Source organism: Cyclopterus lumpus, chromosome 22 (assembly GCF_009769545.1).
Source record: "Cyclopterus lumpus isolate fCycLum1 chromosome 22, fCycLum1.pri, whole genome shotgun sequence".
In the NCBI taxonomy this organism is placed as follows: domain Eukaryota; kingdom Metazoa; phylum Chordata; class Actinopteri; order Perciformes; family Cyclopteridae; genus Cyclopterus; species Cyclopterus lumpus.
In genome coordinates this window covers 19,501,828-19,528,753 of record NC_046987.1, presented here as the reverse complement: position 1 = coordinate 19,528,753, position 26,926 = coordinate 19,501,828, and the positions used below count along the sequence as shown (strand labels likewise).

At 47.3% G+C, this 26,926-nt stretch overlaps 1 protein-coding gene across 1 annotated transcript; it reads right to left on the bottom strand.

Moving 5' to 3' along the window:
* Positions 1-1,027: 1,027 nt before the first annotated feature.
* Positions 1,028-26,926, bottom strand: plekhh1 (pleckstrin homology domain containing, family H (with MyTH4 domain) member 1). Its single transcript, XM_034563164.1, has 30 exons — positions 26,711-26,926; positions 22,847-23,055; positions 17,193-17,255; positions 16,118-16,267; positions 15,930-16,013; positions 15,748-15,829; positions 15,413-15,595; positions 14,087-14,844; positions 13,247-13,325; positions 12,316-12,407; positions 12,074-12,221; positions 11,582-11,718; positions 11,380-11,490; positions 11,203-11,289; positions 10,662-10,820; positions 9,507-9,587; positions 9,219-9,398; positions 9,011-9,122; positions 8,107-8,219; positions 6,479-6,658; positions 6,281-6,378; positions 5,994-6,171; positions 5,681-5,836; positions 5,478-5,575; positions 5,106-5,247; positions 4,852-4,997; positions 4,629-4,758; positions 4,347-4,430; positions 3,681-3,827; positions 1,028-3,003 (listed from the first exon to the last, which is right to left on the bottom strand). The coding sequence occupies exons 2-30, from the start codon at positions 23,021-23,023 to the stop codon at positions 2,848-2,850; spliced, it is 4,311 nt and encodes a 1,436-aa protein (XP_034419055.1). The 5' UTR covers positions 23,024-23,055; positions 26,711-26,926; the 3' UTR covers positions 1,028-2,847.

Below are 26,926 nucleotides of genomic sequence, written 5' to 3'. Positions count from 1 at the left end.
TCATGCAAACGGTGGTTATTTTCCGGTTGCAGCAAGTTAGTCTTCAAATTAAATGTCTTTTGTTTTAATTTGGAAATTAAACGATACCTGCACCCCCAAAAATCTATCTTTTGAGAACATTCCTGACAGTATGGAATGTGAACTGTATGTCGTTTGCAAGTCTCAAAGAAGGATTATTTTAGTGTTTCGGAAGAATCTGTCACACAACACAAGAAAAGCAAATTATCTAAATGTTTGATACCAATGTATCCATCGAATATTGACAGACAATGGACATTTAACAGGTTACATAAAACCACTACGAGCATCTGAACAATGACTTTTCATGGGTCTCTAAATCTCTAAAAATGTCTTGTGGTCAGGTGTGCATCAAGGACACGTGTACGTCTCCTAAATCCTAACCAGATACTAACTGTGTCTCACCAGATTATGCAACTTGAGTTTAAAGATACTTTAGATTCTTGATTCTTTAGCGGTCAAATGTTGTAGATCAGAGAGGTTAACTGCCAAAATACTGTTTTTTATTTTATTTTATTTAGCTAAGTCTGCAATTTCCCCATTGCGGGACTAATAAAGGATTATTTTATTTATATATATATATATATATATATATTTTAATTTATTATTTAGAATAAGCTTTAAACTCGCAGTCCTCTGTACTTCATGTGGAACACTAAGGTATATAATTAGTTGGATGAGAGAAGAATGTCGTCACTGTTCCCTTAAATACATTAACACTCAAAGCAGATGCACGTGGTTTTCGCTCCAGAATGATGCGTTCAAGCGCGGCCGTTATTTTTGAGACTTTTTCCAGATTTGAAGGATTCTAAAAAAAACCCGAAAATTAAGAAAATATCATGTTGGTTTACACCTGTAAACACGTATTCAGGTTAAAATGTAAAAGCATAAAAAAATATTTAAAAAGTACTCGTGATGCATTAATGATTCTGAGCTAACCCCAAACTTCCACTGTGGACCATAATTATAATTTATTTAATATGTAAGTTTGCATTATTTATACATCTTTTTACATATTTATGCATATATTTCTCGTGTGCAAAAACGTACGTATTAGATTAAATAAAGACACAAGTAAAACACAGCGACACGGGATTGTACCGTTTATTCTAGCGTCGCACAAACAAACATCAACACATTCGAGGACAGATATCCAAACACACGCTGCTCTTAAATTACTCCGCTGCATAAAGGAAACTTTTTCCAATATAAACGCGACAGTCGTGGAAAACAAAACAATTTTGGGGTGTAAACATAAATAACTAATATGGACACAAGTGGTTTGATCCAAAACAGTTCAAGTCTTTTTTTTTTCCTTTTATTTGTCCTCTCCTTTCGTTTGTTATTTATTAAAACACTGAATTTATTATTAATACGCCTAATGTGTTGCTCAACTCTCACAGATGCATTACTCATACAGTCCATCACTGTTATACACCTTTCATTCCATTGTGTTATTGTGTACCTCAGTAACATCACAACAACATCAGATAATATTAATTATCATTAAAAAAAACAATAGAAAAGTATTACAAAAAAAATCCTATATTTATTTCTATGGGGTAAAAACTGTCTTAAAACCTTCTTTTTTTACGATGAAAACCAAATTGTCTCGAGGTGGAGTTGAAACGATTAGCTGGTTAATTGATTTTTTTGAATTTTTATAAATCGATTAATCATTTAAGTATTTTTTTTTTTAAAGCACAACTCTGTGGTTCCAGTTGTTGAAATGCAAACACGTTGCTCTCTGTTTGAAAAGCTTCTATGAAATTAAACTTAAAAGCTACGACAAGGAACACGACACGTTGTGTTGATTCTGGCGCCCCTCATGGACAGAAGCGGTAGTGTTTCCAGAGGACCAGATTCCACCTCTCGTTTTACTGCAGCGTGGGTCTGACCGTGCTGCCCCGCTCAGTTCTGGTTCTCCCGTGGCCCCCCCCCCTTCCCTCCAGCGAGGCCCAGCAGAACATCAGCCTGGTGTGAGTGTTTGCTCCCAGAGGATCAGAGAGGCTGGCAATGAGCCCTCCTCCTCCTCCTCCTCTTCCTCCTCCTCCTCCCTTTTTTCCCCTCAGACTGCAGCGAAGCCAGATCTGGGTCTCCAGCGGCGTGCCGGTTGCAGCTGGAGGCCCAGATGAGGACTATTTCATCTGAATCCAACCCGATAACTTTATGGAAATATACCGTTATCCCACTGACGGTTTGTTTCTCTATGTCGGCGATGTCGAGGCGTCAGTATTACATCGTTTCATAACCAGCTCCTCACAGTCACGTTTATATATCTTTATATGTATATGTCAACTTTTCTATTTTCTGACCAAGAAATTAATCATTTAATTCATCAAATGAATCTCTAATTAAAAAGCTCTAAATTCTTCGATGTGGATTATATCAAATTAAAGACGCTGAAAAGCATCACGTGACCTTTCTAACTGCGCGGTACATCGCGAAAAAAGACAGCGACACACACACACACACACACACACACACACACACACACACACACACACACACACAACGGTGTATTCCAGTCAAACCGGCTCTCAGAAGGCAAACCAGCTTATGGCAGACAAGAGGTCTGAAAAACTGGAAAACGTGAATGTTAGAATGAAGGCACATATCCGTCTGCATTTAGAACCCTAAAATCCAAATAGAGTTGAAAACACTCTTTTTGTTGTAGAAATAAATAGTCTTAACGAGACCCGATGCTGACGTTTCATAAAAAAAAAGAAAAGAAGATAATAATAATAATAATAATAATAGTCTGGTACCCGACGTGAAAGCGCACTAAAGGCCACGTGCGTCCTCGGGCCCTCCCCCCCTGTGATTGGTTCACAGCAGCGTGGGGCCCTTGGTGGTGTAGTTCATGGCGGGGAAGTGTTTGCTGTCTCCGTCCCAGTGGCCCCCGGGGGGCTGCAGCGAGGCGGACGGGAGGCCGGGGCTCCAGTGGTTGATGTAGCTCGCCATGAGCAGAGTCAGCTCCAGGATCTGAGACAAGGAGACCGGGCTTCAGTGGTTTCATGGGGGAACCGGAGGCCCCGGAGTGAGACCTGAGACATTTTCTACACCCGCTGCTATGTCCATTTTAAACCGGATGTTATTCACCACACTATTGAACACACAACAAGTGGTACATTTGTTTTTACAATATATGTGTACTAGTTATTTTTTACGCCATCACCGCTTCGACTTCTCAGCTGCATTATGTCCTGTTCAGGTTACAGCCGACTGTTTTCTAGTCAAATTGGGATTTTTCTATTCTTTTTGTAGTTTTTTTTTGTTGTTTTTCAAAAATAAATTAGTTGAGCTACTCCACAATATTTGCAGTGTCCCTGTTTCCCTCATCTGACTCAGTGACAGGTGAGAAAGACTCAGGTGTGCAGATGCAGGTAGATATTTATAGTCATAATGGGCTGTGCAGCAAACCTCAGATGAATAAAAAACATAATAATAGCAATAATACAACAATAACAACAACAACAATGGAGCAGCTGAACATGATGACAGACCTGTTCACCGTATATCATCCTCTCACTAAGAGGTTCAGTCATTCAGTGGTGCAATATCGTTATATATATATATATATATATATTAATTCATATCGGACTGAAGCTGGTTTGGGACAGGCGTACCCCCCCCCCCCCCTCCCCCCCCACGACACTCACCTTTGGCTTAGCCATGGCAAAGACCTGCTTCTCCGCGCTCTTCTTCCCGCCGCCGGGCTCCCTCTGCTGGCTCGTCACCACCATGAAATCGTCACGGCAACCACCGAAGGTGATGACGGACTGGTAGGAGTGTGTGACCAGCGTGTGCTGAGGAAAGGAAGGCGGTTTTTTTTTATTGCTGGTACCAAAATAGAGCGTGGAATTCTTTTTGGTTTTCGTCAAATTGAGTGTAAAGAAGCGTGACATTACTCTCTCTCTCTCTCTCTCTCTCTCTCTCTCTCTCTCTCTCTCTCTCTCTCTCTCTCTCGTCTCTCTCTCTCTCTCTCTCTCTCTCTCTCTCTCTCTCTCCTCTCTCTCTCTCTCTCTCTCTCTCTCTCTCTCTCTCTCTGACTTTCATGAAAGCGCACGAGCAACGCCGCCCGCCAGACGGAGAAATTAAATGGATCCACGCAGGCCGCAGGATAATTACAGAGCCGGAGAGCTAGCGTGGTTTACATGTTGGAACGTCTGTCAAGGGTCAAGGGTCAAGTAAGAGGATGGACGTTTTTATTTTCCTGTGGATTTCTGGTGTAGAAATCCGAATTCCAGCGGGTCGACAAACGTTTTTTCCGAGACGAGCGCCGGGTGGGAGGGGGGAGGGGGGGAGGGGAGATAGTGCTGACTCACCATCGCGTAGTCCAGCACGCACAATCCGTCTTCGTTGACCGCCAGCCACACCTGGCTCTGCTCCACGGGGGAGGGGGGCAGCGGCTGTGGACAGGGGGGGGGAAACAAAAGGGTCTAAAACTAGTCCAACCTGGACCTGAATGCTTGATGGATGGGGGGCTCAGGGAGCATGCTGGTTTTCTATACACAGGCTCCAGAACAAGGAGTGAATGCAGCCTGCAGCCCGGAGCTACACACAGAGGGTCACGATGAACACAAAGCAAAGGACCGATCTCGTCCTACCTTGGCGCTGAAGAGTTTGGCTCCATATAGGGGCCATTTGCGAGCCACGGTCAGGTATATCCTCACACACTCGGGTGCACTGCACCCACGTAGCATAGACCACTTAGTGGCCAGGCGCTCAGTAAGATCTCTGAGAGCAGAAGGGGGAACGTTGGGTAAAGTGTACATCTGTAGCACACAAGAGCACCCTGCAGTTTAAAGAGAGTATTTATTTTTGCTTTACCTGAGCTGCTCCGAGCTGCAGTCCTGTTTGTAGCGTTTGGGGTAGAAGCGCTCTAAGGCCTGCAGGAGAATCAGCTGTGATTTGGGCTGAGGGGAGCCGGTCGGAGAGGAGGAGGCGGCCGGCCTCTCCAAGTCGCCGTGTTCTACCTGGAAGACCGATTGGAAGAAGAGAGGGATTGGAAAAAGAGAAAGAGGGAGTTTAAAATGTGGGAAATCCTTGTTTTAATCCTCTGAATGAGCGTGATCTTCACAGACCTGCGCCATGAGGGCGGCCACCTCCAGAGCCAGATCTTTGTTCACAGGGAAGTGGCCTTGCTGGACTTCGGCGTTCAGCTGGTACGCCAGCAGGAGGCGCTCTCGGTCCGTCTCTCCTTTCACTTGAGATCTGAAACACAACCTGCGCACGCGGCGAGTGAAAAAAAATAGAACGGCGTCATGAATTTCCCACGTCGAGGCCGGGAATCACACACACACACACATGCACACACACGCAGACACACACATTCCTGCGTCACCTTCTATTCGTGTGCGATGCAAGTTTAGACAAACGTCTGCGACCGCGTAATGAGGGGTAATGAGGGCTCTGTGTGTTTTTGCAAAGCCCAGACGTGACGATGGAAGTCCCACCTGCTTTTGTATGTAAGACGCACGATCCGCGTGCCCTCGTTTTTCCCAGGATGCAACTCCTTCAGGGCCTGCTCCCACTTGGAAATGACATCACAGATCTGTCAGAAGGGAGAGAAGTCAGAAGTATAGACAAATGATGTGACTAAATGCACCACGGAAGCCTCTGAGAAGGTGTCCTCATGCTCCGGGACCCGGGCCCTCACCTTGGCAGTCGGCTGCAGGCAGTGCTCCAGGTCTTTGCCGGACGGATCATCGGTGAAGAGCGCAAACCCGGAAAGCTGAGGCTTCCTGGCCCCGATCCTCTGATTCAGCATGTTGAGGAACTCCTCCACTGTGGTGGAGCCGTCGAAGCCCACCACCTGCACCGGGAAAGAAAGGACACGTCTCATTCCCATTGACGAGGAGCACCGGGAAGAAGAAAAAAATAAACCAGAACCGGCTAAAAGGTCGTCCCTGCATCTCCAGTCCAAAGAGTAACCGTGTGCATTTCAGCGTGCGGTGCCCTTTTAGTGTTACCTGGTAGGTGTTGTTCATGAAGTGGACCGGGATGCTGAATGGCAGCGAATGGTGGTAAGGGTTCCTGAGCAGGATGGAGACGATCTCCATGCGGGAAGGTTTGGCCTCGCGCTCTCCGTTCTGCAGCGTTCGCTCCACGGACCTCTGGCAGTACACCGCGTACTTCCCCACCTCGCTCCTGTGCGGCGGGAGAGACAAGGGAACCGAGATGTAACTGACACTTTGGAGTTGTTCTACCTTGAAGAGGAGACCCGTGCATCGGCTGCAGGCTTTTTTGGGCGCCTCACCTTGGGTCGGCATTGCGTTGCAGGTATTGCCTCAGGTACCAGAGGAAATGTTGTTGAGGGAGGAACAGCGCCACGCACAGAGACAACAGCTGCCAGCACTACGGGAAGAAACTCTTTTATTAACGGCATCCTATTTTATGTATTTTAAATAAACCTGTGCATCTGTTTTTCTGTCCTCCCCTGTGCACCCGGGCTGACCTGCGTGAGCGAGTAGTTGTGTGGCGTCCGGTGGCGGTTGGTCTGCTTGATCAGCTGACAGTACACCTCGTTCTGCAGCTCCGGGTGGGTCAGGCACACCTGCAATGCATTCTGGGCCAGCGAGGTGTGGTAGTCGACGGACGGAGACTCGACCAGCACGTTGATGAAGAGCTGGCAGGACTGCCGAGAAGAGAGAGAGACTTTTGGCATTCAGTTCCACTGTACCACCAGCAGGTGGAGGCAAACACACACACACACACACACACCGGAGACTGTTGATATTCAGGTCAGATGTATTTATAAATACACATGTTTGCCTTTACTTTTTGTAGTAACTGTTGTCCTCAGCTCCGGGATTTCTTATCTCCCATTTGCTCTCTTGTCTCAGACCGTTGAAGACAATCTTTTGTCTTAAACCATAAACTGTATTTATATATATATAAATATATACCGCTGTTTTGAACCCTGGAGTTTGAACCTCACTTGACCTTTTCCAACCAGAAAAAAAGAGGGCGGGGCTAAGTCCAACCGAACGCGAAGACGATTTTAAATTAAAGATTTGCACTTAACTTTTCAGTTTAAAAGGGTTAAAGTTGACAACTCCCACATCAGACAACGTTGTGTTAGCGACCTGTCAATCCCCCCCCCCCCCCCCCCCCCCCCCCCCCAAAGCACACCCTGCTTTACGGTCTATTTTACTTTAAATGGGACCGTAACTTAGTAAATGAACATCGTGTTGTATTGAAGAAGACTTCAAAAAGACTATACAACTTACTTTTGCAACCAGAGGAGACGCCCCCTTATGGCCATTAGAAAGAATGCAAGTTTAGGGCACTTGGTCTTCCACCAATTGAACAGTTTCGACCAGCCTGGTGAGATTCATTAATACTTCAAAGGCATGAAGTGGAGCGGTGGACTTGAAAAGCGTGTCACTTCCATTCACTCCGTTCCTTTGTGTGTTTGTGACTGTTTTTTAAGGCTGGCTGGTCAAAGAGGGGGCCGACCCATTCAACTCTCAATCCCTTAGTGACTGTAGTAGAGGAGGGGGGTGGGGGGGGGGGCTCTGGGTGGGCGCAATGAAGGGCTACACAGCTGAAAAGAGAGGAAAAGGATCTTCCTCCAAGGTCTCCGTTCTGCTCTGATCCCATTCTCCCCCCCCCCCCTTCCCGTGGCTTCCATTTCCATTTGCTGCCACTCTCTCCGAAAAAGGCCCCTGACCTCCCATCATGTCTCGTCTTTAAAAGGGTTCTCCTTACACGCCGGCCGTTAAACCAGAGGAACAGTTAGCCTCGATCAGAGCGGATAATCAAGGCCATTATCTCTCTTCCACACTTTTAATGAGCCGGGGGGGCCCTTCGTCCTCGGGCCTTTGATCTGGTTCAGAGGCAGGAGGGGAGAGAGGGAAGAGGGCCGCGGAGCGTATCCAGGAGTAGGAGGGGGATAATGGAGGAGGGAGGGGAAGGGGGTGTGGGGGGGGGGGGGGGGGGGGGGGGGAGATGATGCCTTGAACAGACCCTCGCAGCAAAGGAGCCGCACAGAAAAAGGAACGATTTTGGAGAAAGGGATGAAAGGAAGAGGAGGAGAGTACTAGAGGGACAGAAAGAGGGCGGAGAGGTGGAGAGGCTGACCTTAAAAAGCTTGAGAGCTTCTGTCTTCAGAGCTTCGGAGGGCAGAGTGGTGAGAGGCGAACGCAGACCCTCCTTACAGAAGCTCAAGGCCTCGCTCCTCCACAAGGCACATTCTGGGAAAGGAAGAAGCACACACACACACACACACACACACACACAGACAGAGAGAGAGAGAGAGAAACCCACGCAAACACATGCACGCACACATAAACAAGGTTGAGTTTCTTATAAGCCGTAATGACTCAACAGCTGACAGTTATTCGCACACAGCGCTCCAGTCGTAAACACAATCTGCAGAGCGGATTAAAGGCTGTGAGACGCAGTGGATCAAAACAACATGCAGCATGCAGCATGCAGCATGCTGCATGATGGATGCTACTGTGGCCACGTATAGAGAGACTTTGCGAGCCTTCGGCCTTTCAGTCGATTTGTTGCAAATGCATGTCCAGTGAATCTCCAAAGGATAAGCAGTGTTCACTTTGTAACAAAAGAAATATGAAATTTCGTGTTGAAAGGTATTTTATCGTGTACATTTGTGGGACTTTTGGGCCAACGCGTTTTTTTTTCTCCCTCATTTTTAATAAAGAACTATCGCCGTCTCATTTAACAAAATTGAGGCTCGATATGGAGCCAAATAAAAGACTCGGTGCTCCACTAAAACTTGATTCCAGGAAGTTCAGAGAAGGCTTAAAAGAGCATTTAGATGTTCATAAATTGTACAAAAAAGTACAGTTCACTCAATAAATAAAGTAGGAATCAACCAAATGATGAAAGAAGAGAGGTGGGGGTTTGCATTATGAGCATTTGGACTCCTGCCTACAGCGCTGCTTTATTTAACCTCTTCTCATTAACACTAATAATAATTGCTAATGACGCCTCTCTACTGCATTAGGGGTTGTCTCACCTGGGTCTCCCTCCGCATCGAGGAGTTTACCGATGAGCTGCTCGCACTCCGTGCCCACTCTGAAGGTCGCGCAGCTGCCCGCCGCCACCGTCAGGTGGTACAGCCACGTATCCTGCGTGGGGAAAAAAAAAAAACCTGAATGAATCCACAAATCTAAAAGGAATCGACGTTGAAAAAAACAACACATTTACGAATGTGTCACGTTTACCTTCTCCTGCTTGGTGCCGATGAGCATGTAAGTGGGACTCTGGCCTCTCGGTTGGACCGCCAGGGTGCAGTGGGAGGAGAGGAAACCTCGCCCGACCGCCTCGTAGTCCTCGTCCGAGTCGCAGGAGCGATCCACCTCCTTCACCGAGGCCTCCCGCACCTGCAGCTGACCCAGAGGCAGCTGAGAGAGGAAGAGGTCAAATCAGCAAAAAACGATGGCGAGAAGTGGTTTAAGATGTCTTTTGGTCGTTTGGGTGAGTGCACGTGAGGAGAAGAGAGTCTCGGGGACCTTGTCTTCCTGGTTACGATAGTAGTAGAAGACCTTTCCAACCAGGGAACACCACACCAGCTTGGAGTGTCCGTGTTTGACCTGAAACAAGAAGAACAACGTATCAGGACGAGCTCCAAGGCTATCTGTAAATACCAAAGTACATACAAGGCTATACTTTGTATTCTTTTGTTTTATTAAAAAGCTTGAGCGATGCCACTCCTGGGACCAGCAGACGTCCCGGGAGCAAAGCCTTCACTGAAGGACGCCGTGCGACCCTCACACAGGGGGTCGCCGGGGGGTCAACGCCGCCCGTCTGGACCCCCCCACTGAGATCACGTCATAACCAGGAGATCAAAGACGGGCCCGTCAGTCAATCTGTCAGAGACCCATCGCGCGCGCACACACACACACACACACACACACAGCCGTCAGATGTTTTAAGTGTCTTAACCCCACCGGCAGACGACAGGCCGCCGAGGAGAGGCGGGGCCTAGAGGAGGAGGTTCGGAGGTTTGGAGCTCTCAAAGCATTCCAGCAGCTCGGCCTCACAGCCGTGTCCCAACGTGAACGAGGTCCTCAAGGATCTGCTTCAAGAGCTCCGTCAAAACCCTCCACAGAAACGTCTAAGTCTGTCTGAAAGAGGACGTTTAGCCATTTATAAACTCATCTATACCTCTTGCATCTGTGGTGTAAGGCTGAAAACCTGCCTGGCTGAATCACATTAAAAATCAACACAATTAGGTGCATTGTTTCAGTAAAAACAAACATGTAAACGCAAAAATATATAATTATTTCGTTCTTATTATGTTTGTGTGACTCCAGAGAATTAATCAATTTGTCAATCAGCAGGAAAAAAATGTATCTATTAATCGTTTGAGTCATCTATTCGTTCCAGCTTCTTCTTTTTTTAATGTTTTCTAAAAAAACAAAAAAATTAAATAGATGAATCATTAGTTTGAGGCCTCATGAAATATTAAAGAATTGAGCATCATACTCCAGTAAAGTAATAACTATAAAGGTTGTGTTAAATAGATGTCATGAACATTTAATACTATGCAGAAATACTACGAGATATAAGATTAATATCATACTAATACTTTGCCAGTTGTTTCCAGTCTTAATGCTAATTGTCTCCTAGCAGTATGGCTACACATTTAGCTGACTACCGCTGACCTTTGTGAGCCAACCCCTCACGGTGGGCTTGGCGGCGGTCTCCGCGGTAACCGGGCTGCTGGCCTGGACTTTGAGTATGTTCTGCAGAACCCGGATCCACTCCTCCAGGATGTTGGGCGAGTCGGCGGTCAGATAGAAGGTCTTCTTCTCCGTAATCAGCTGATTAGACGGCAGGGAAAAAAAAAAGGAGGAAATATGGGAAAAATGCTAAGCCGAGCCCCGACTGAGATAACATCGCCGTGTCAGAGGAGATCAGGATCAGCCGCCGGAGAGCCGGGGGAAAAAAAAACATTCCAGCCCGATGCTGTACCTGTACGTCATTTTAAGCCTCTTCTCTGGTATGCAGCGGTAACGCTCTACGTTGATGTGTGTGTGTGTGTGTGTGTGTGGCTGCATCTGCCCTCAAACAACTGTTTTTCCACGTTTTGAAATTGCAGATCTTTTAAAAAATCATTTCAGTTCCTCACATGGCCGTGTATGTTCACAGTGCGACTATCTCCCACATGTTACACAAAGTTTAAATCCTCGTTTCCCCACTCACTTGAAATGTCTGCGCTCCCTCGCCGCGAACTATGCGGCAGGACGAGTTCAGCTCGATCTGACCCTGAGGTTTCCTGATCACGTCACTCTGGAAAAGAATAAAACACACACACACAAGAATCTTCATTTATGTCCAAAAAAATCATAAATGCCATCGCAACGTACGTCTCACACTCACGGGAGATTTGTAGTAGAGGATCTCTCCGTTCCTCAGGATGAACCAGCGGCGTTTCCAGGCTTTCACCTGACTGCCCATCTTCAGCAGGTACCCCGACTTCTCCAGCATCTCCTAACGGACACACGCGGCACATTGAAACACTAACAAAAGACTAAATAGATTTTCTTTTCTTGTTGGAAGCGACGGGGACTCCTCCACTCACGGGCCCGGTGCTCTCGCAGGAATAGGAGGAGGTTCTCTGGACTTTGTGCTCCGGTTCGGAGTAGTCGCTGTCCAGGGAGTAGGCGTCGGGTGGAATGGCGTAATCGCTCTCCGAGCTGACGGAGGACATGGACACGCCTGGGAAGAAGAGTGGACAGGGGGAGGTTCAAGACGGGAGGCTCTTCAATGGGAAACCCTGATCACGGGTATAGATCTCATCAGTGTTTTTTTGCATAGAGTGGTGGTTATCTGTCGCCCCTTAAGCTACAACCCCCCACTTCTACTTGAGTTAATGATTTCTATTGTATCTCTGCATGGATGGTAGATGTTGGAGGCTCCTCCCGACGATGTGCATTGACAACCCTGCATCTTATCGGAGAAACTGAAGTGTGCACGCTCAATATTCTGGAAACTCCCCTTTAGGCTGATTCATGGATTATTTAAAATCTGTGTAGAAGTGCATGATTCCCAACTGTCCCCGTCTACACCTCACCTCTCTTGACGGCCCGCGGGCTCCCCGGGACGCTGCCCTTCTTGTCCGGGAACAGGACGGAGGTCCGTAAACTGGCCAGAGAGCTGCTGTCGTCCTCCGACCCGGAGTCGTCGTCGGGAAGAGGCACGCTGCTGATCTGAGTGGCTTTCTAAACAAAATAATAATATAGTGGCAGTTCAGACGACCACGAGTCCGATGCAGAGGAAGCTGACGAGCTGCATCGGAAGTGAGCTGTCACTCACCCCTTTCAGTGTGGTGTAGACCGGCACGTTGACGTTCTTGTAGATCAACTGGGGGAACGGACCCGCCGCTGGATATTGGGGAAAGTAGGACCCTGTGACAGACGAGGGGAAAACACTTAATTCAGAATTTATTGCACTTAATTTGAATTTACTTTTGGACAGATTATTTAGATTAAGTCGCTTTTACTGCCACAAATGACATTTACTAAATAAACGCAAAGGAATTTATTTGCTTTATATGTTTTATCTTTCAGTGTGTTCTTTTTAAATTTAGCAACGTAAGTTAGTGACACCCATCGCTACCCATCAGCCTTCATATATAAAATATGCATATTACATGACACGCAATCTTTCATAATATACAATTCTTGCTTCTCAAGAACAGGGGGGTCCCGTGATATTCATTCTGCCAGAGCTCTGGATGCTCCAACACCCGATGCACCTTAAGGCTGCAGACATGGGAGAGCTGAGGAAACTCAAGAGTCGCAGTGCTGTCAAAACCTTCGCCGTCTGCGTCCTGACAAAATGGACGATGCCGGGACAGAACGCAAAGCCGTAATTACGCCCAGGCCGCGTCCTTTCATCGCAGCAACCTCACCGTTATGTTATGCTCTTTAAAAAAAAGAACAGGGGGAAGAGGAGCCCACAGCTGTACAGGTGTGCGGACCAGAGGAAGTGACATCAAAGGTACCAACCGCACACCTGCTGCGGCAGCTTTTAGCGTCGGCTGAGTGACATGTCGCCTCCCAGTAATGACTCATCTTCTACCGTCTACACACACACACACACACACACAGGGTGAGACACCGCTGCCGCCTTCCTCTCCGCATCACACACCCGAATGTAAAGGGATGAGGAAGAAAAGTGGAAGGAAGTTAGGGAAGGAGGAGGGGACGGCTAGTTTCTTCAGGGTGGGGGGGGGGGCGCTCACCTCGTCCGGGGCCCCTGGCTCCAGGACTGGCCTCGGATACTCTCATTCCTGACTTGGCCACAGCGTAGATCCGACTCTCCTGCAGAGAGAGAGAACAAAGACAGGACTATTCCTCTTCACTCATTCATTATAAACACCAGTGCAACATGTTGGCATTGAGATCTTTGCTTTTTATATAATTAAAAGGAACCGTTTCACTTATTTGCTAAGTGAGGATCGACGTAGCTATACCGCTAGCAGCTGGATGGCTTAGCTTAGCACAAAGACTAGCTAGCGTGGCTCTGTCCAAAGATAGCGCCTCTAAAGCTGACTGATTAACTTAGAATATCTTGTTTGTTTAATCTGCACACGTGTGAAACTAACAATCGGTCGTTTAACAGTAGTGTGAACTATTTATCTGACAGGAAAGGCAACTTCCTGGAGTCTCCGCTGGTTGCTTGGCAACCGGTTCAAAAGATAAGCCACACAAATAGGCCTACCGTAAAAAACGGCTAATTGTGGTTTTATACACTTCTGATTAAACAAACCGGATAAAACATGTAAATTGTGATTTTAGCTAACTGTTTCCACCTGTTTCCATTCTTTGTGCTAAGCTAAGCTAACTAGCGGCTGGTGGTAGCTTCATATTTACCATACAGACATGAGATTGGTGATGTTTCTTCTCTAAAAAATAAGCGTATTTTCCCAAACATTTTAAACAAGGATTGTTGACCAATTAATTGAGTAGTAATTTAAACAAAAATATGATGGATCCACTTGAATTATCATGCTTTTAGGACTTTTACAGCATAAAACAATACAGGAAGCAGAAGCAGACTAGATAACAGTGGTCTCTCATACCCATGAAGGGAAGCGGTGTAATGGGGGCGTCGGCGGTGGATCTAGCTGCTCCAGTTCTTCCGGGAGTCCCACAAAGGAGACTCCGTTCCGGCACGGCTCCTCCGACGACCCCGAGCCCTCCACCACGCCGTCCATGCCGTTGGGAAGCCCGTCGTCGATGTCCGTCTCTTCCACGACCTGCGAGAAGGGCGAGGTGGCGGCGCCCGTGCTCTTGAGGGTGGAGGAGGCGGAGGACGGGCTCACGATGTCTATGTTTACGTTGAGGTGGTGCAGCCGGTCCAGGCTGGGCTGCGGCTGGCTGTAATGCTTCTTCACCAGCTGGATGCTGTCCCTCGGGGTGAGCGGGGTCCGTACTTTGGGGAGCGTCATGCTGGCGCCCGACAGGTGAACCGGAGGGTTCGGGAAGGGGTTGTTGGTGGAGGGGGAGCGCGACAGGAGCGGGCTTTTGGGGGTCACCCCCAGGGACGACGACTCCAGGGAGCTCGGCCCGTGGGCCATCTCGTAGGCGGAGGACGAAGAAGAGGAGGAGGAGGACGAGTGGAGGCACTGGGAGCGGAACTTGCTGTTGAGCTCGTCGGAGGAGTTGTCTCTGTCGGAACACCCCGACAGACCCTCCGGGCCCACTGGGAGCTCTGGTGCACTTGTGGAGACTGGGCTGCAGGGACCCTCCCTGCTCCGACCCTGAGAGAGAGCATTATGGGCTACGAGGTCCCCGAGACAAATCCCCTTGCCGGACTGTTCAGGAGCCCGTTTCACATCTGAGGAGACAAATTATTAACAAGTGAGGAAGCGTTCATACCAAGTGGGAACTGATGAATTCATGCTCTCAAACTTTGCTTTTTTTTTGTATTACTTTATGCAGTAGACAATGATCATTAAAAAAGATAAGTGTATCCAAGTGTTTAAAAGTAAATATTATATAAGGATTGCAACAGAATTTCCCCAAGATTGGTTTTAGATAACACGTGTTACTTTTTTTTTTTTTTAAACCCTGAACCAATTGCATTTTTTGCTAAACTGGACATGTAATCAATTAGCAGAATATTTCCCACCAATGTTGTCACAGAATACTATTTATTCATATTTATTTAAGTGTTTATCAAAACTAACAAGAAACCACGTACAATTATAAAAATAATGGCAAAAGTAAGTAATCCCTATAAACAAATCAAAATATAATCAGGATTTATTAAATATATAATAAAAACACGCAATACCCAAATAAACGGTGAGACCATTGCCGGGTCATGTGATCAGCCACGACTTGAATTAAAGAAACGCTTCCTGCTTCCCATCAACGAGATGATGATTAATAATTAAGCTCACCCGTCTGCGAGGTCTTGACATTGGGGGCGGCCCCTCTGGGACCCGCCTGCCTCCAGCCGTCATCTTGGGCCGGCGGCGTGCCGGGGCAGCTGGGAGGAAACAGCGGGCTGCTGGGCACCAGGTGGGTATCCGTGACGGGGGAGGCGGCAGGAGATCCCGACGATGCAGGTTTCTCTAAGAGAGCTGGAGAGCAGAAAAGAGAAACATTTACACATCTACACCAGCTTTTACTGCGCTAATACTAATGTAAATCAAATCCTCACATATATACGTTGGGCTGTCACACATTTTAACGTATCTAAACCGTAAATTAACTGCTCCCGTTGGGTGCTCACCTTGCAATTTGTCCTGCAGAAACATGATCTGCTCCGTCTGCTTCAGGTTGGCCATTTTCAGCTGCTGGTTCTCCTGCTCCATCTGCAACAAAACCACATCTTAATAACCAACAAATAAGCATTTTTAAATGATCGTTTATTCACAAGCATCTCTGGTTGTGTCTCTACATGTGCGAGCGTACCTCTTTGAGCTTAAAGGTGACCCAGTCTTTAATCTTGGCCGCCTTCTCCTCGATAATCTTTGCCTCCTGGGCCCTGACGAAGATCTGCAAACGGAGGGGGGGGGGGGGTGGGGATTATTATCAACCGTCATTCCGTGGACGTAAATGGACATTTCTGGTCTTTTATCTAACGGCCCTCCCGTCCGTACCTGTTTTTCCAGCTGCACCTCTAATCTCTTTATCGCGGCATCTTTTTCTTGGACCCGGTTGGTCAGCTCTTGGTACCGTCTGTACAACGAGCTCTCCGTCTCGCTGGTTTGTATGTTTGCGGACTTCAGCTTTTCTTCCATGACGTGGATCTGAGAAAAATGCAAAATGTAGAGGAGTGAGAAAAGAAAGTTTAAATGTACAGGGGGGGGGGGGGGGGGGGGGCAGAGAAGTCTGTATAAGCCCTCAGCGATTTCTTGTTTTTAAAGAAAAGGGCACCATTAAATTACCACCTACAGGAAAAACACCTGGAAGACCAGTAGTGACTGCAAATGGGAGATTAAACCCAACAGAGGGTGTGTGATACGTCTCCTCTCCTGTTGTGAAGTCACATTAAAGGTTGACTCCTTCTTACTGGGTTAAGAATCCAATAAAAAAATCACAAAATCCACCTCATGGACTGGATTTTAGGATTTCTATCATTCAACGTTGAGCATGATTGATCTAAATGTTAAAATAATGTAAAATTACATTTTAGATATACATTCACTTGACTGTGGCATTGAATTGGGTTTAAATGTTCATTTAACCACATTTTCACGGTACGTTTTCAAACTCTTGGATGATGTCTCTGCTTTATTACAACTTTTTGTTTTATTTATGTAGTTCTGGTGTCATTTCTATCACAATCGTGGAAAAAGGCAAATTCCATCAAAGCAGAAATAACAACAAGTTGTCCAAGAACAATTTAACTTTACATTATATTCTTTCGCTAAATGCTTTTTTCCCCCCAAAACGACTGACAAAAAGTGCATTCAAACTACAAAAAAAAAAGGAACCTTTAAAAACCTTTGTGATTATATGACGGCTGCCATTAATTCACCTTATATCTTGAGTAATTAAGATACTACGCAGTAATATGCTCGCTCAATGAGGAACATGTGACATAAGAGACTAAAAGCTTCATTACAGTCACAATCAGGCAGCAATCTCTAAAGATGTATTTAGTTTGGGGCGCTCTCCCTGTTGGTGTGTGTGGGTAAAAAGTGTATTTCAGGGTGAGAAGCTCCTCTCCACCTGTTTTTCAGCACCCTCGGCGCGCTGGTCAGCCTCCATCACCCTCTGCTCCAGCTCCTGCATCTGGAAGAGAGAGAGAGAGAGAGAGAGAGAGAGAGAGATAGAGATAGAGATAGAGAGATAGAGATAGAGAGAGAGAGAGAGAGAGAGAGCATGGGTTCCTGTGACTTTGAACATATCAAAAACATCAGCTGATCTTCAAGAGTTACGTCTAATTTGAAGAAAGAAACCGGCTCAGAGAGAAAATTTGAATTTTGCTTGATGTTCAAGCATCAGCATCTCAGAGAGAAGAAGGATAATAATCTTTAAAAAAAATGGGTGGAGGCCCTCAGGAGGAGGCCCTCGGGTGGAGGCCCTCAGGAGGAGGCCCTCAGGTGGAGGCCCTCAGGAGGAGGCCCTCAGGAGGAGGCCCTCAGGAGGAGACCGCTGGTCAAACAACGGCGCGAAAGAAAGAAACGCTTCGACGCGTGTGTGCACAAGCTATCGCGTCACCTTTTGTTGCGAGCATGCAGACTCGTGCTTTCAAAAAAGGCCAAACACCATCCGTCCTGCAAGTATGCACACATCTGCAAGTACCCAACACACACACACACACACACACACACACACACACACACACACACACACACACACACACACACACACACACACAGTTTAACACAGGACTCCCTTTCTTCTGAGTTCAGTGACCCAGGTGAAAGGAGAACAAACATACTAATGGATTCCCTCTGCTCCAGAGATGCATTCAAATTCCTCCCGTCATCTTTGTTTCCCTTCCCCTTTGTTTCCTTTCTTTCTTTCTCTCCTCTCGTCACCTCCGTAAAAAGGGACCCCCCTCCGCCCCACCCTCGATTCCCAGAATCCACCGCTTCCTCGCGGCCAGATTAACGCACGCGGATGGTCGGCGGCGGGTTGACTCCTCCCCTCCAGGGCTGACTCCTCCCCTCCAGGGCTGGCTCCTCCCCTCCAGGTCGCGAGTCAAAGGCCGAGCTTGAGCCGTGGAGCAAACAGCACTTTGTCCTCCACTCGAAAAAACAATTAATAGGAGAGGGGAAGGGGCGAGCACTTCGGGGTGAATATACATGATCATCAGAAGAAGAAGAAGAAGAAGCCATGGGACACCCTAAAAGGCTCAGGAGGGCATGGGGGTCGGGCCCTGACCTCAATAGATTCAAAAGAACAAAGTTAATGCAGAGAACATCTTCCCAAATGCTTTTCATTTTTCAAGGATGTTATTGAACATGTTGTTTACAATGTAATATATCTTTGTAGTTTGCATCTAGTGGCAGAAGTCATTCATCAGATACTATATCTTCAGTGTTTATCCACTACAACTACTTTAATGCATGACTTTTAGTTAAATCCTTGACCTGTATATTCTTTACTTTTAGCTAACTCAAACATTTATTTAATACTTTTTGCTATTTCAAGTCCATGACTTGTAGCTAAACTCTTCCAACCCATCAGTTATTGTTCATTATTTTACAATTTATTCACCATCTATCTGTTTATCTCTTTGCTGTCGGCTAACTATTTATTATGTATTGATTCCAGCTGACGATTTGAACTGTGCATTTGTTCTCATTACTCTCAGCAAATTATTATTATCCATTATTTTCTGGTTTAAAAAATGAACTAAATGCAGATTTATATTTGATGGTAAAAAAAAAAATATAGGAAACGTGTTTATGTACCCCTGGTTTTGGGAATATACACACGGCCATCAGATATGGAGGCGGGCCGCGTGTCTGTCCGTCAGTTCACAGCAACTGTTGCATTGCTGAGCGGGCGTGAGACAACTATGTCTGCAATCCAGCATCTGTCGGGCCTCAGTGCAACTCAGTAGCCAAGAGGGGAACCGGAGCTTTGTGTGAGTTTGAGTTGCATTCACCACCTTAAAAGATCTCCTAACGAGGGTTTGTATTGAAATCCCTCGAAAAGACTCAAAACTAGAGGTTTGCTTGTTTGTAATGCATTGATTCTTATTGTTTTATCCATTGTCCTGTCTTGCTTATTATATTATATTCTGCTTTTGCAATGCTTTCTCTGTCAAATCCCTTTTGTAAACTCTTCAAAAAATAGTCATAAAGTTGTTCAAGTAGTTCATTTGTTACCCGCGTCCGTAAATAATCCATAGAGCGCCTTCAAAAAGTTATTTGGCCAATTCGTGAAAAGGGAAAGCATATATTTGTGATCCCATTTTCAGTAGGATTTACAGACACACTAATTAATGCATTGTTGGTCGTTTTATGGAATTTACCGACCGAAACAAAAGTATTGAATATCACCAGCGTCATCCTGAGAGAGAGGAAACACATTATTATTGACCGTTTCACTTTGTTTCCGCTTGTTTGCATCATAATGTTGTCGGGAAGCAGAAGCTCTTCGTATGTATGGATCCAGAGGGGCTGATCATCTCCAGGGAGGTTGGAGATAAGGTGACAGATCATCTGCTGCCCCACACGACAGATCACCACTGTTCACCGTCAGAAAGTAACCGACAGACCTGGTCCTGGAGGTCCTGGAGGTCCTGGAGATCCTGGAGGCTCGATTATTTAAAAATCCATCAGCCTCACTTTTATCTCAGTTTCTCTTCATTTGTGACAGCGACAACACAAAGGACGTTAATTTAAATAAGAGAGGCTGTGAAATAATAATTAATTTGAGTGCTCTGGACTTTAATCGTTAACCGTTGAGCACAGCTGATGGTTTGTAACACATGAACCTGGTGACCTTTTCTGCAGGCTGATAGCAGTGTGTTGCTCCTCGAGGCTTATGAAGGAGGTTATATTATTATCCTTTGTCCACTATTAGACAATTCGTAGATTATAGTAATTAAAGGGAAATTCAATTAAAGCGGAAATGCCATCCAATAAAAAAATACTCTGCACAAGATATTTCTATATTGTTAAACAGCCTAAAGAAAACTGAGGGTCTACACCAAAATGTCAAAAAATTCAATATTGGGACAAATGTTTACCGACAAATTATTTATTTCTAATTGTCAAAAATAAAACTGTATTCTCTCCCTTTTCCAGTTCTTTCTGCATGAAGATGTTTCTGTTTTTTTGTTGACTCTTCCTTCTCTCCTTCCCTCTCTTCTTCCTTCTCTCCTTCCCTCTCTTCTTCCCTCTCTCTTTCCCTCTCTTCTTCCCTCTCTCTTTCCCTCTCTCCTCCCCTCTCTTCTTCCCTATCTCCTTCCCCCTCTCTTCTTCATTCTCTCTCCTCCCCTTTCTCCTTCCCTCTCTCCTTCCGTCTCTCTTTCCCTCTCTCTCTTTCAGTCTCTTCTTCCCTCTCTCCTTCCCTATCTTCTTCCCTCTCTCTCTTTCAGTCTCTTCTTCCCTCTCTCCTTCCCTATCTTCTTCCCTCTATCCTCCCCTCTCTTTCCTTCTCTTCTTCCCTCTCTTCTTCCTTCTCTCTTTCCCTCTCTCCTTCCCTCTCTTCTTCCCTCTCTCCTTCCCTCTATCCTCCCCTCTCTCCTTCCCTCTCTTCTCCCCTCTCTCCTTCCCTCTCTTCTTCCCTCTCTCCTTCCCTCTATCCTCCCCTCTCTCCTTCCCTCTCTTCTTCCCTCTCTCCTTCCCTCTCTCTTTTCCTCTCTTCTTCCCTCTCTCCTTCCCTCTCTCCTTCCCTCACTCGCAGTCAGCCTCTGGGGGGGATGAACGCCGTGGCACACGCACCCACCTCCATGTCCCCCCCCCCTCCATGTTTTTCCATCTCAAAGTGGGTCAATGCGTTAAACACTCCTAACTTGGCAACGGAGGAGATGAAGAGCGCGAAGCAGACTTTTCCAAACAGCAATAACATGACGCCATCGTAGTCACTCAGCAACCCCCCCCCCCCCCCCATGAAAAAAACCCAGTCAGCAGCACAGGCCTCCACTTAAACCCCACTCAGAGCTGTGTGTGTTTGTGTGTGTGTGCATGTGTGTTTATGAGAGAAGGAGTGACAGATGAATTAGCCTATTTTCAAACCAAATGCCCAAAGAGAGCATGTAACAATAAATACTGTGCATGCTGGGATTTGACTGGACGTGTAATTAAGTGTGTTCAAACGCTGCGTTTGTGCAAAGTGTGGATGTGGGTACCACTTCCCGATGAGGCAAGTTGTAACCGTGTCTTTATTGGTGGTAAAGGGGATACAACTGGCATTATTCTATATTTTCCTTACTGTCAAGAAAAGACCAGAACCAGCAAATCAATCCACCTCCTGTATTATTACACACACTCAGCCCCCAGCCCACGTTGTCCTTCTGAAGACACACATCTTTAAAAGCAGCTCACACACATATACTATATATATATATATTTCTAATTAGTTAGTAAATGTAACTCAAACAGGGGAACATAGTGAATTTCTCTGGGACTATTTTCTGCTGCGGATGAAGACACATCTCTCGTATTATCAAGCACCCAATCTCTGAAACAAGTAGCCAGTTTACAAGCTAATTTTAGAGCAATAAAAGAGCTAAATGTTGTGATATGACAGCTCGTGGGTTCCCAGGTTGAGTTTTTTTTTCCAAAGCGCCTTCGCCTCTTTTTTTGCTCTCCTTACCTGCGCTCAACCAAAAGCCCGCTCGAACGTGATTGGTCAATACAAGACGGACTACAAACAGAAACTAGAACCCTTCCGACTTGATATTTTGACTTAGCTGCGTTAACCTCATCCACACTTTCGGCCATCTTTTTTTTTTGATGACCTCCCCATTCTTGATCCTACCTGCAAAGTTCTGATTGGTCGATTGATTGGAAACGTCCACCAATGAGCACGACGCCAGACCTACTGACACATCTGTCGTAGTATCTTTGATTCTTTATTATTGTTCTTGACGTTGCCTGTAGTTCCATTTCCTCTTAATATGGGTTTAGCAAAAAACCTGGTTCTGGTTCTGGTTTTCGTGTGTGTGTGTGTGTGTGTGTGATCTCACAGACGAGCCTTCCAGAGGACGCAGCAGGGAGTCATCCTCCTCTTATCAGACACACGGGTCATGTTTGGATTGTAAACATCCTGTTGACGGACACAACGAGCAGCTCTCGCTTGTGACACTCAAAACAAAAGTCTGCTTGGAGCCATTCGAGTCCACGAAGGACTTGAGAGGAAGAAGCACCAGAAGTAACGAGTTAAAATGTGGAATATCTCATCTCGCCGACCTCCGATGACTCAGAGCGACTGTTTACCAAATACGCTGAGTAACCCCATCTGTCTTTGTGCACACACATAAACACACACAGTCACCTCACACCTGCAATTCTGACTGATTCACTTGCTTTAATTGTATCCTTGTGCGTAAAACCCTTAAAAAAAACCCTGCCAGAAGAAGAGGAGGACGATGACGACGATGGTGACGACGACGAGGCCACAAGATATTTGCGGCGTGATGAGAGTGGGCTAATTCCCACCATAGTTCGACAGTTTAAATAAGCCTTAGATTCAGTACTCTCTCTCTCTCTCTCTCTCTCTTGGGAATGTTCATCCAGGAGAAGCTGGAAGTAGCTTCTGAGGAAAAGGCAGTTTCTGGGTTTTTAATCTAACAATGCTTAAATCCTCACTGCAGCCACATTATAATGACGCTCAGCTTGAATTTAAGAAGAGTCGGCGCTCCGGGAAAGCGTGAAGCTTCTGCTTCGTAAACCTTTTTTTTTTTCCCCCTCTCTTACCTTCTCTGCCAGCAGCTCTCGGATGTTCCCGGCCTGGAGCCGGAACCTCAGCAGCTGCATCTCCAGAGCGACGCAGCGCTTCTGCCAATCCACGGCGGCCTCTCGGACATCTCCGGATCCCCCGGCGCCGCCAGCGCCGCCGCCTCCTCCGCCGCCGCTCTCCAGCACGTCGGCCATGCCGGGGCTCTGCCTCCGGACTCAAGACTGCGCTGTTAAAAAAAGAACACAGGAACCACAAGTTTATACTCATACGTGGTTTACCAATCACGATTATAAAAAGTGACACATCGGCCCACGCGAGGATGCACAAAGTCGTCACGTGGACCGGCTCCTGTTTTCATTTAACGGCCTCGGAGGAGAGAGCCGTGATTCAACCTCTATAAAAGCTCTTCGTGGAACCGCACTTCCCGTGATTCAGGGAGGAAAACGCGAGTGAGTCGAAACTCGAAGCTTCCTCTCTCACTTTCCATAGTTGCACCCCCCCCCCCCCCGTGACTCGTAGCCACAATATTCACGTTCACCCGAAACCAAGCACGCGTCTCGGAGAGAGAATCCTTCTTTCCCCCGTCCGCCGTCTCTCCGCATGCCCACACACACTGAACAAAGCCTCAGCGGGGAGGCTCTGTGTCCATGTGTGTGTGTGTGTGTGTGTGTGTGTTGGGGGGGGGAGTTGGGTCCATGCGTGCCGGCTCCAAAAGCAGGTCAGCGCTCTGCTTTTTAGCCAAATTATACCCACAACCCCCCGGTCACCCCCCCCCCCCCACCCTCCCTCGCCGTGCAATCCCTTCTTAATTACAAGGCAAGAGTGAAACGGGATCCCGCGCGGCACAATAGTGTCTTTCTGCACGACAGTCCCATCACAGGATGGGGGGGGGGGGGGGAAAGGGGGGGTTCAGCTCGCCTCGGCAAAGAAAGGAGGAAAGAATGTGTGAGGATGAATGGGGCCGAGCGCTGAATGTGGGAAACTTTGTGGGGGCGGGGGGGGGGGCTGAGGTTATTTTTACCTGAGGAGGGGTTGACCAGCGGTTATTCTTCTCTGGGCCGGTACTCATTCACAAAAGGTTAAGGGCCCCGACTGTGTGGACTCAATGGAGGTCTTATTATCTGAAGATAGAGAGTCGCCATAACGATCAGCTTTTACGGGGGATTACAACTCACAATATGCGACGATTTGAGTCCACGTGAAAACCAAATGAAGTTAAGGGAGTCGTGAAAGAGAGTTTGGAAGTTTAAAAAGCACACAGACGGACTCAAAAAGTGCAGCCAGACGACGACAGGCAGAAGAGCAGACGTTCAAAGTCCAGCGGCTATAACTGCACCGCGGCGCTCCCTACAATTAGCATCATAAATGCAGGCCTAGCAAAAAAAACGAAATTACAGAAGCCTTGCGTGTGGAGGTTTGTGCCAGCCGACCGCTGCGCCCGGGCCGGACAGTCGAGGTTTTCGTCTCTCCACTCGCAGACCGGAAAGGTGGCACGAAGGTCAAGTAAAGCGGGAGAAAATCAGAATGAGCCCTGCTGCCCCCCCCCCCTTCCCCCCCTAGGAGCTAAAACAGCTGGGTGCAAACAAGCCATTTAATGCAACATCTTTTTGGACACTAGTGGGTTAACGGAATAATAAGCATAACAATGTATACTGAGAAGGACGAGGAGGAAGGCCAACCAGAGGTTAACAAGGTTCCTCTCCGCATCGGTGAGCATTCGGATAAAAATTAACCTGTGTGTGTGTGTGTAACGTAACTTTTGTTACTGCAAACATATTCATGAGAGACATTTTTTCCCCTGCGTTGTGGGACGGTTCATAGAAACGCAGAAGACAACTCTTCAGCATCTCTTCTGTCTGACATCTGACGCCAAAGCTTGGAGATATTCAGGTGGGAGGAGAAGAAAGAAAAGACAACAAAAACAAGCTTTCCGGGATCTTCTGTTTGGTAACAGCGGGGCCACCCAGGGTGTGAGGTGCATGATGGGAAGTCCCAGAACGGCGACTTCTCCACTGGGAGCTTCTTTACTTCCGTCGAGCTGCGAGAAAGTGCACGAAGCCGCCGCCAGAGCAAACACCGGGGGGGGGGAAACGCCACTGCAGCGAGGCCCGTTTCTACGGCCGCCATCGGCCTTCGACCGCTTTCCATCGACGGGTTTTCACGGCATCATTCCTTCAGACCGTGAGTGAGATTTGATATCCGGAGAGGAGAGATAATATTCAAGATGTGGACGCTATCAGAGATTGTTATTAACGAATGCACCTCGCCAGCAGCACGAGAACTGATCTCAAGTCAGTCCTTCCATTGACTTCAACCTCCTTTAATCACCACGTATTCAAACACACACACACACACACACACACACACACACACACATACATTCAAAGACACACACACACACACACACACACACACACAATGGGCCGGTCGTAAGTCTTCGGCTCTTTGCTTACCAGAACTCAGACAGACACAGATGGAGATACACACTGAAATAGATTGAAAACAGACACATGTGCGCGCACACACACACACACACTGACACACTGACACACTGCTGAGCACGTAGCTGCGGTGATGTAAGTGATTAGGTGGTTCAGTGATATCATCCCCACCAGACGTTTCAGATCCTCGCCCGTTGTTGAATCTGCCGAGGTCCAACTCCCCACGTTTTGGCAGCCACCCACACACACATACACACACACACACGCACACACACACACACACACACACACACACTCTCACCCCCCCCTCTCCCCATCAAATAACTCCTCTCAAACAGGAGCATGTGTGTAAATCTGGGTCACTCGCTGCACATTCGTGTCAGCGTGGCACAACGAGTCGAGTACGGGGGTGTTACATATTGTTTTATCTGCTTTGACCCTATTGTTAGAAAACACAGAGGTTCATGATATTTGCCCTCCCCCCCCCCCTTCTCTCTCCTCCTGCAGCACCTTTCCCACCCACCCTCCCTCCTCCCCTCCGAATCATTTCCTCCCACCTGTGCCAGCGAGAGAACCTGCAGCTCAGGTTAATGACAGGCCTCTGCAAACTGACCACACACTCATTATCAGTCTCAGCCTTAAATACAGGCAACTGACATTCTTCTGTGCTGAGGTGTAAACATCTACCTTCTGCAGCTCCTCTGTCCTGCACGCACGCACACACACACACACACACACACACACACACACACACACACACACACACACACACACACACACACACACACACACAGCACTGCATGGTACGGAGAAAAGGCTTTGTGTGCATGAGTTATCGTGACCACACACTGCACCGTATGGTCGTGTTTCAGCTTGGGAAGATGTTCAGTAACAGCTATGTGGCTGCAGAGGTCAAATCGGGTCACATTGATGTATGAAAGGAGGATTTCTCCAAGGTGCACATCATGAGAAGAGCATGCACGTGTGGCACATATGACACACACACACACACACACGCACACACACGCACACACGCACACACCAAGTCCTGCCAATGCAAGCCAGAAGATGTATTTTTGTTTCACACACGTGGGGTCAGTGGAGGTTCAATCCCCCCCCCCCCCCCCCCCCCCCCAAGGGCAAGCAGTGGGCAAGATGTCCAAAAAAAAGGCCACGGGGAACAGGTGTGCCACACGCACGCGCACGGCCACGGAGAAGCGTCGCGACCGTAAAACCGTCAGTCAGTCAGAAGAAGAAGAAGAAGAAAGAAAGAAAAAGAAGAGAAAGACTTCAACCGGGCTTCTCTTAAAAATACTCAGCTGCGGCTTTGGTCCCAAATAACTTCCTGCGCTTTGCTTCAACTAAAACAAACAAACAAACAACAACAACAACAACAGAGCGTGATATAGAAGAAGCGAAGCTCCTCCACCGCTACTTTACCTTGTGACTTTGTTGTCTCTCTCCTCCTCCCCTCCTCCTCCTCCTCCCCCCCTTTCAGTCGGCTTTCTCCGCTCACGGGCACCTTCCCCGGTAATTCGTCGCAATTCGGCTCATAACTTGCTCTTCACTCGGTGGACTCGGTCTCATTCCTCTTTTAATGTCCTTTCTCTGTCGCCGTGGTTCATGTCTGGAGTCCCCGGTCCCGGTGCCGGTCCC

What these genes read in the sequence shown, in the direction of transcription:
- plekhh1 (XM_034563164.1), bottom strand. Translation starts at nt 23,023, where the DNA reads ATGGCCGACGTGCTGGAGAGCGGCGGCGGAGGAGGCGGCGGCGCTGGC. An exon ending in TCTACACCACACTGAAAGGG is followed by an intron (nt 12,222 to 12,315) that starts GTGAGTGACAGC and finishes TATTTTGTTTAG; the next exon opens with AAAGCCACTCAGATCAGCAG. An exon ending in GCGTGCTGGACTACGCGATG is followed by an intron (nt 3,828 to 4,346) that starts GTGAGTCAGCAC and finishes TCCTTTCCTCAG; the next exon opens with CACACGCTGGTCACACACTC.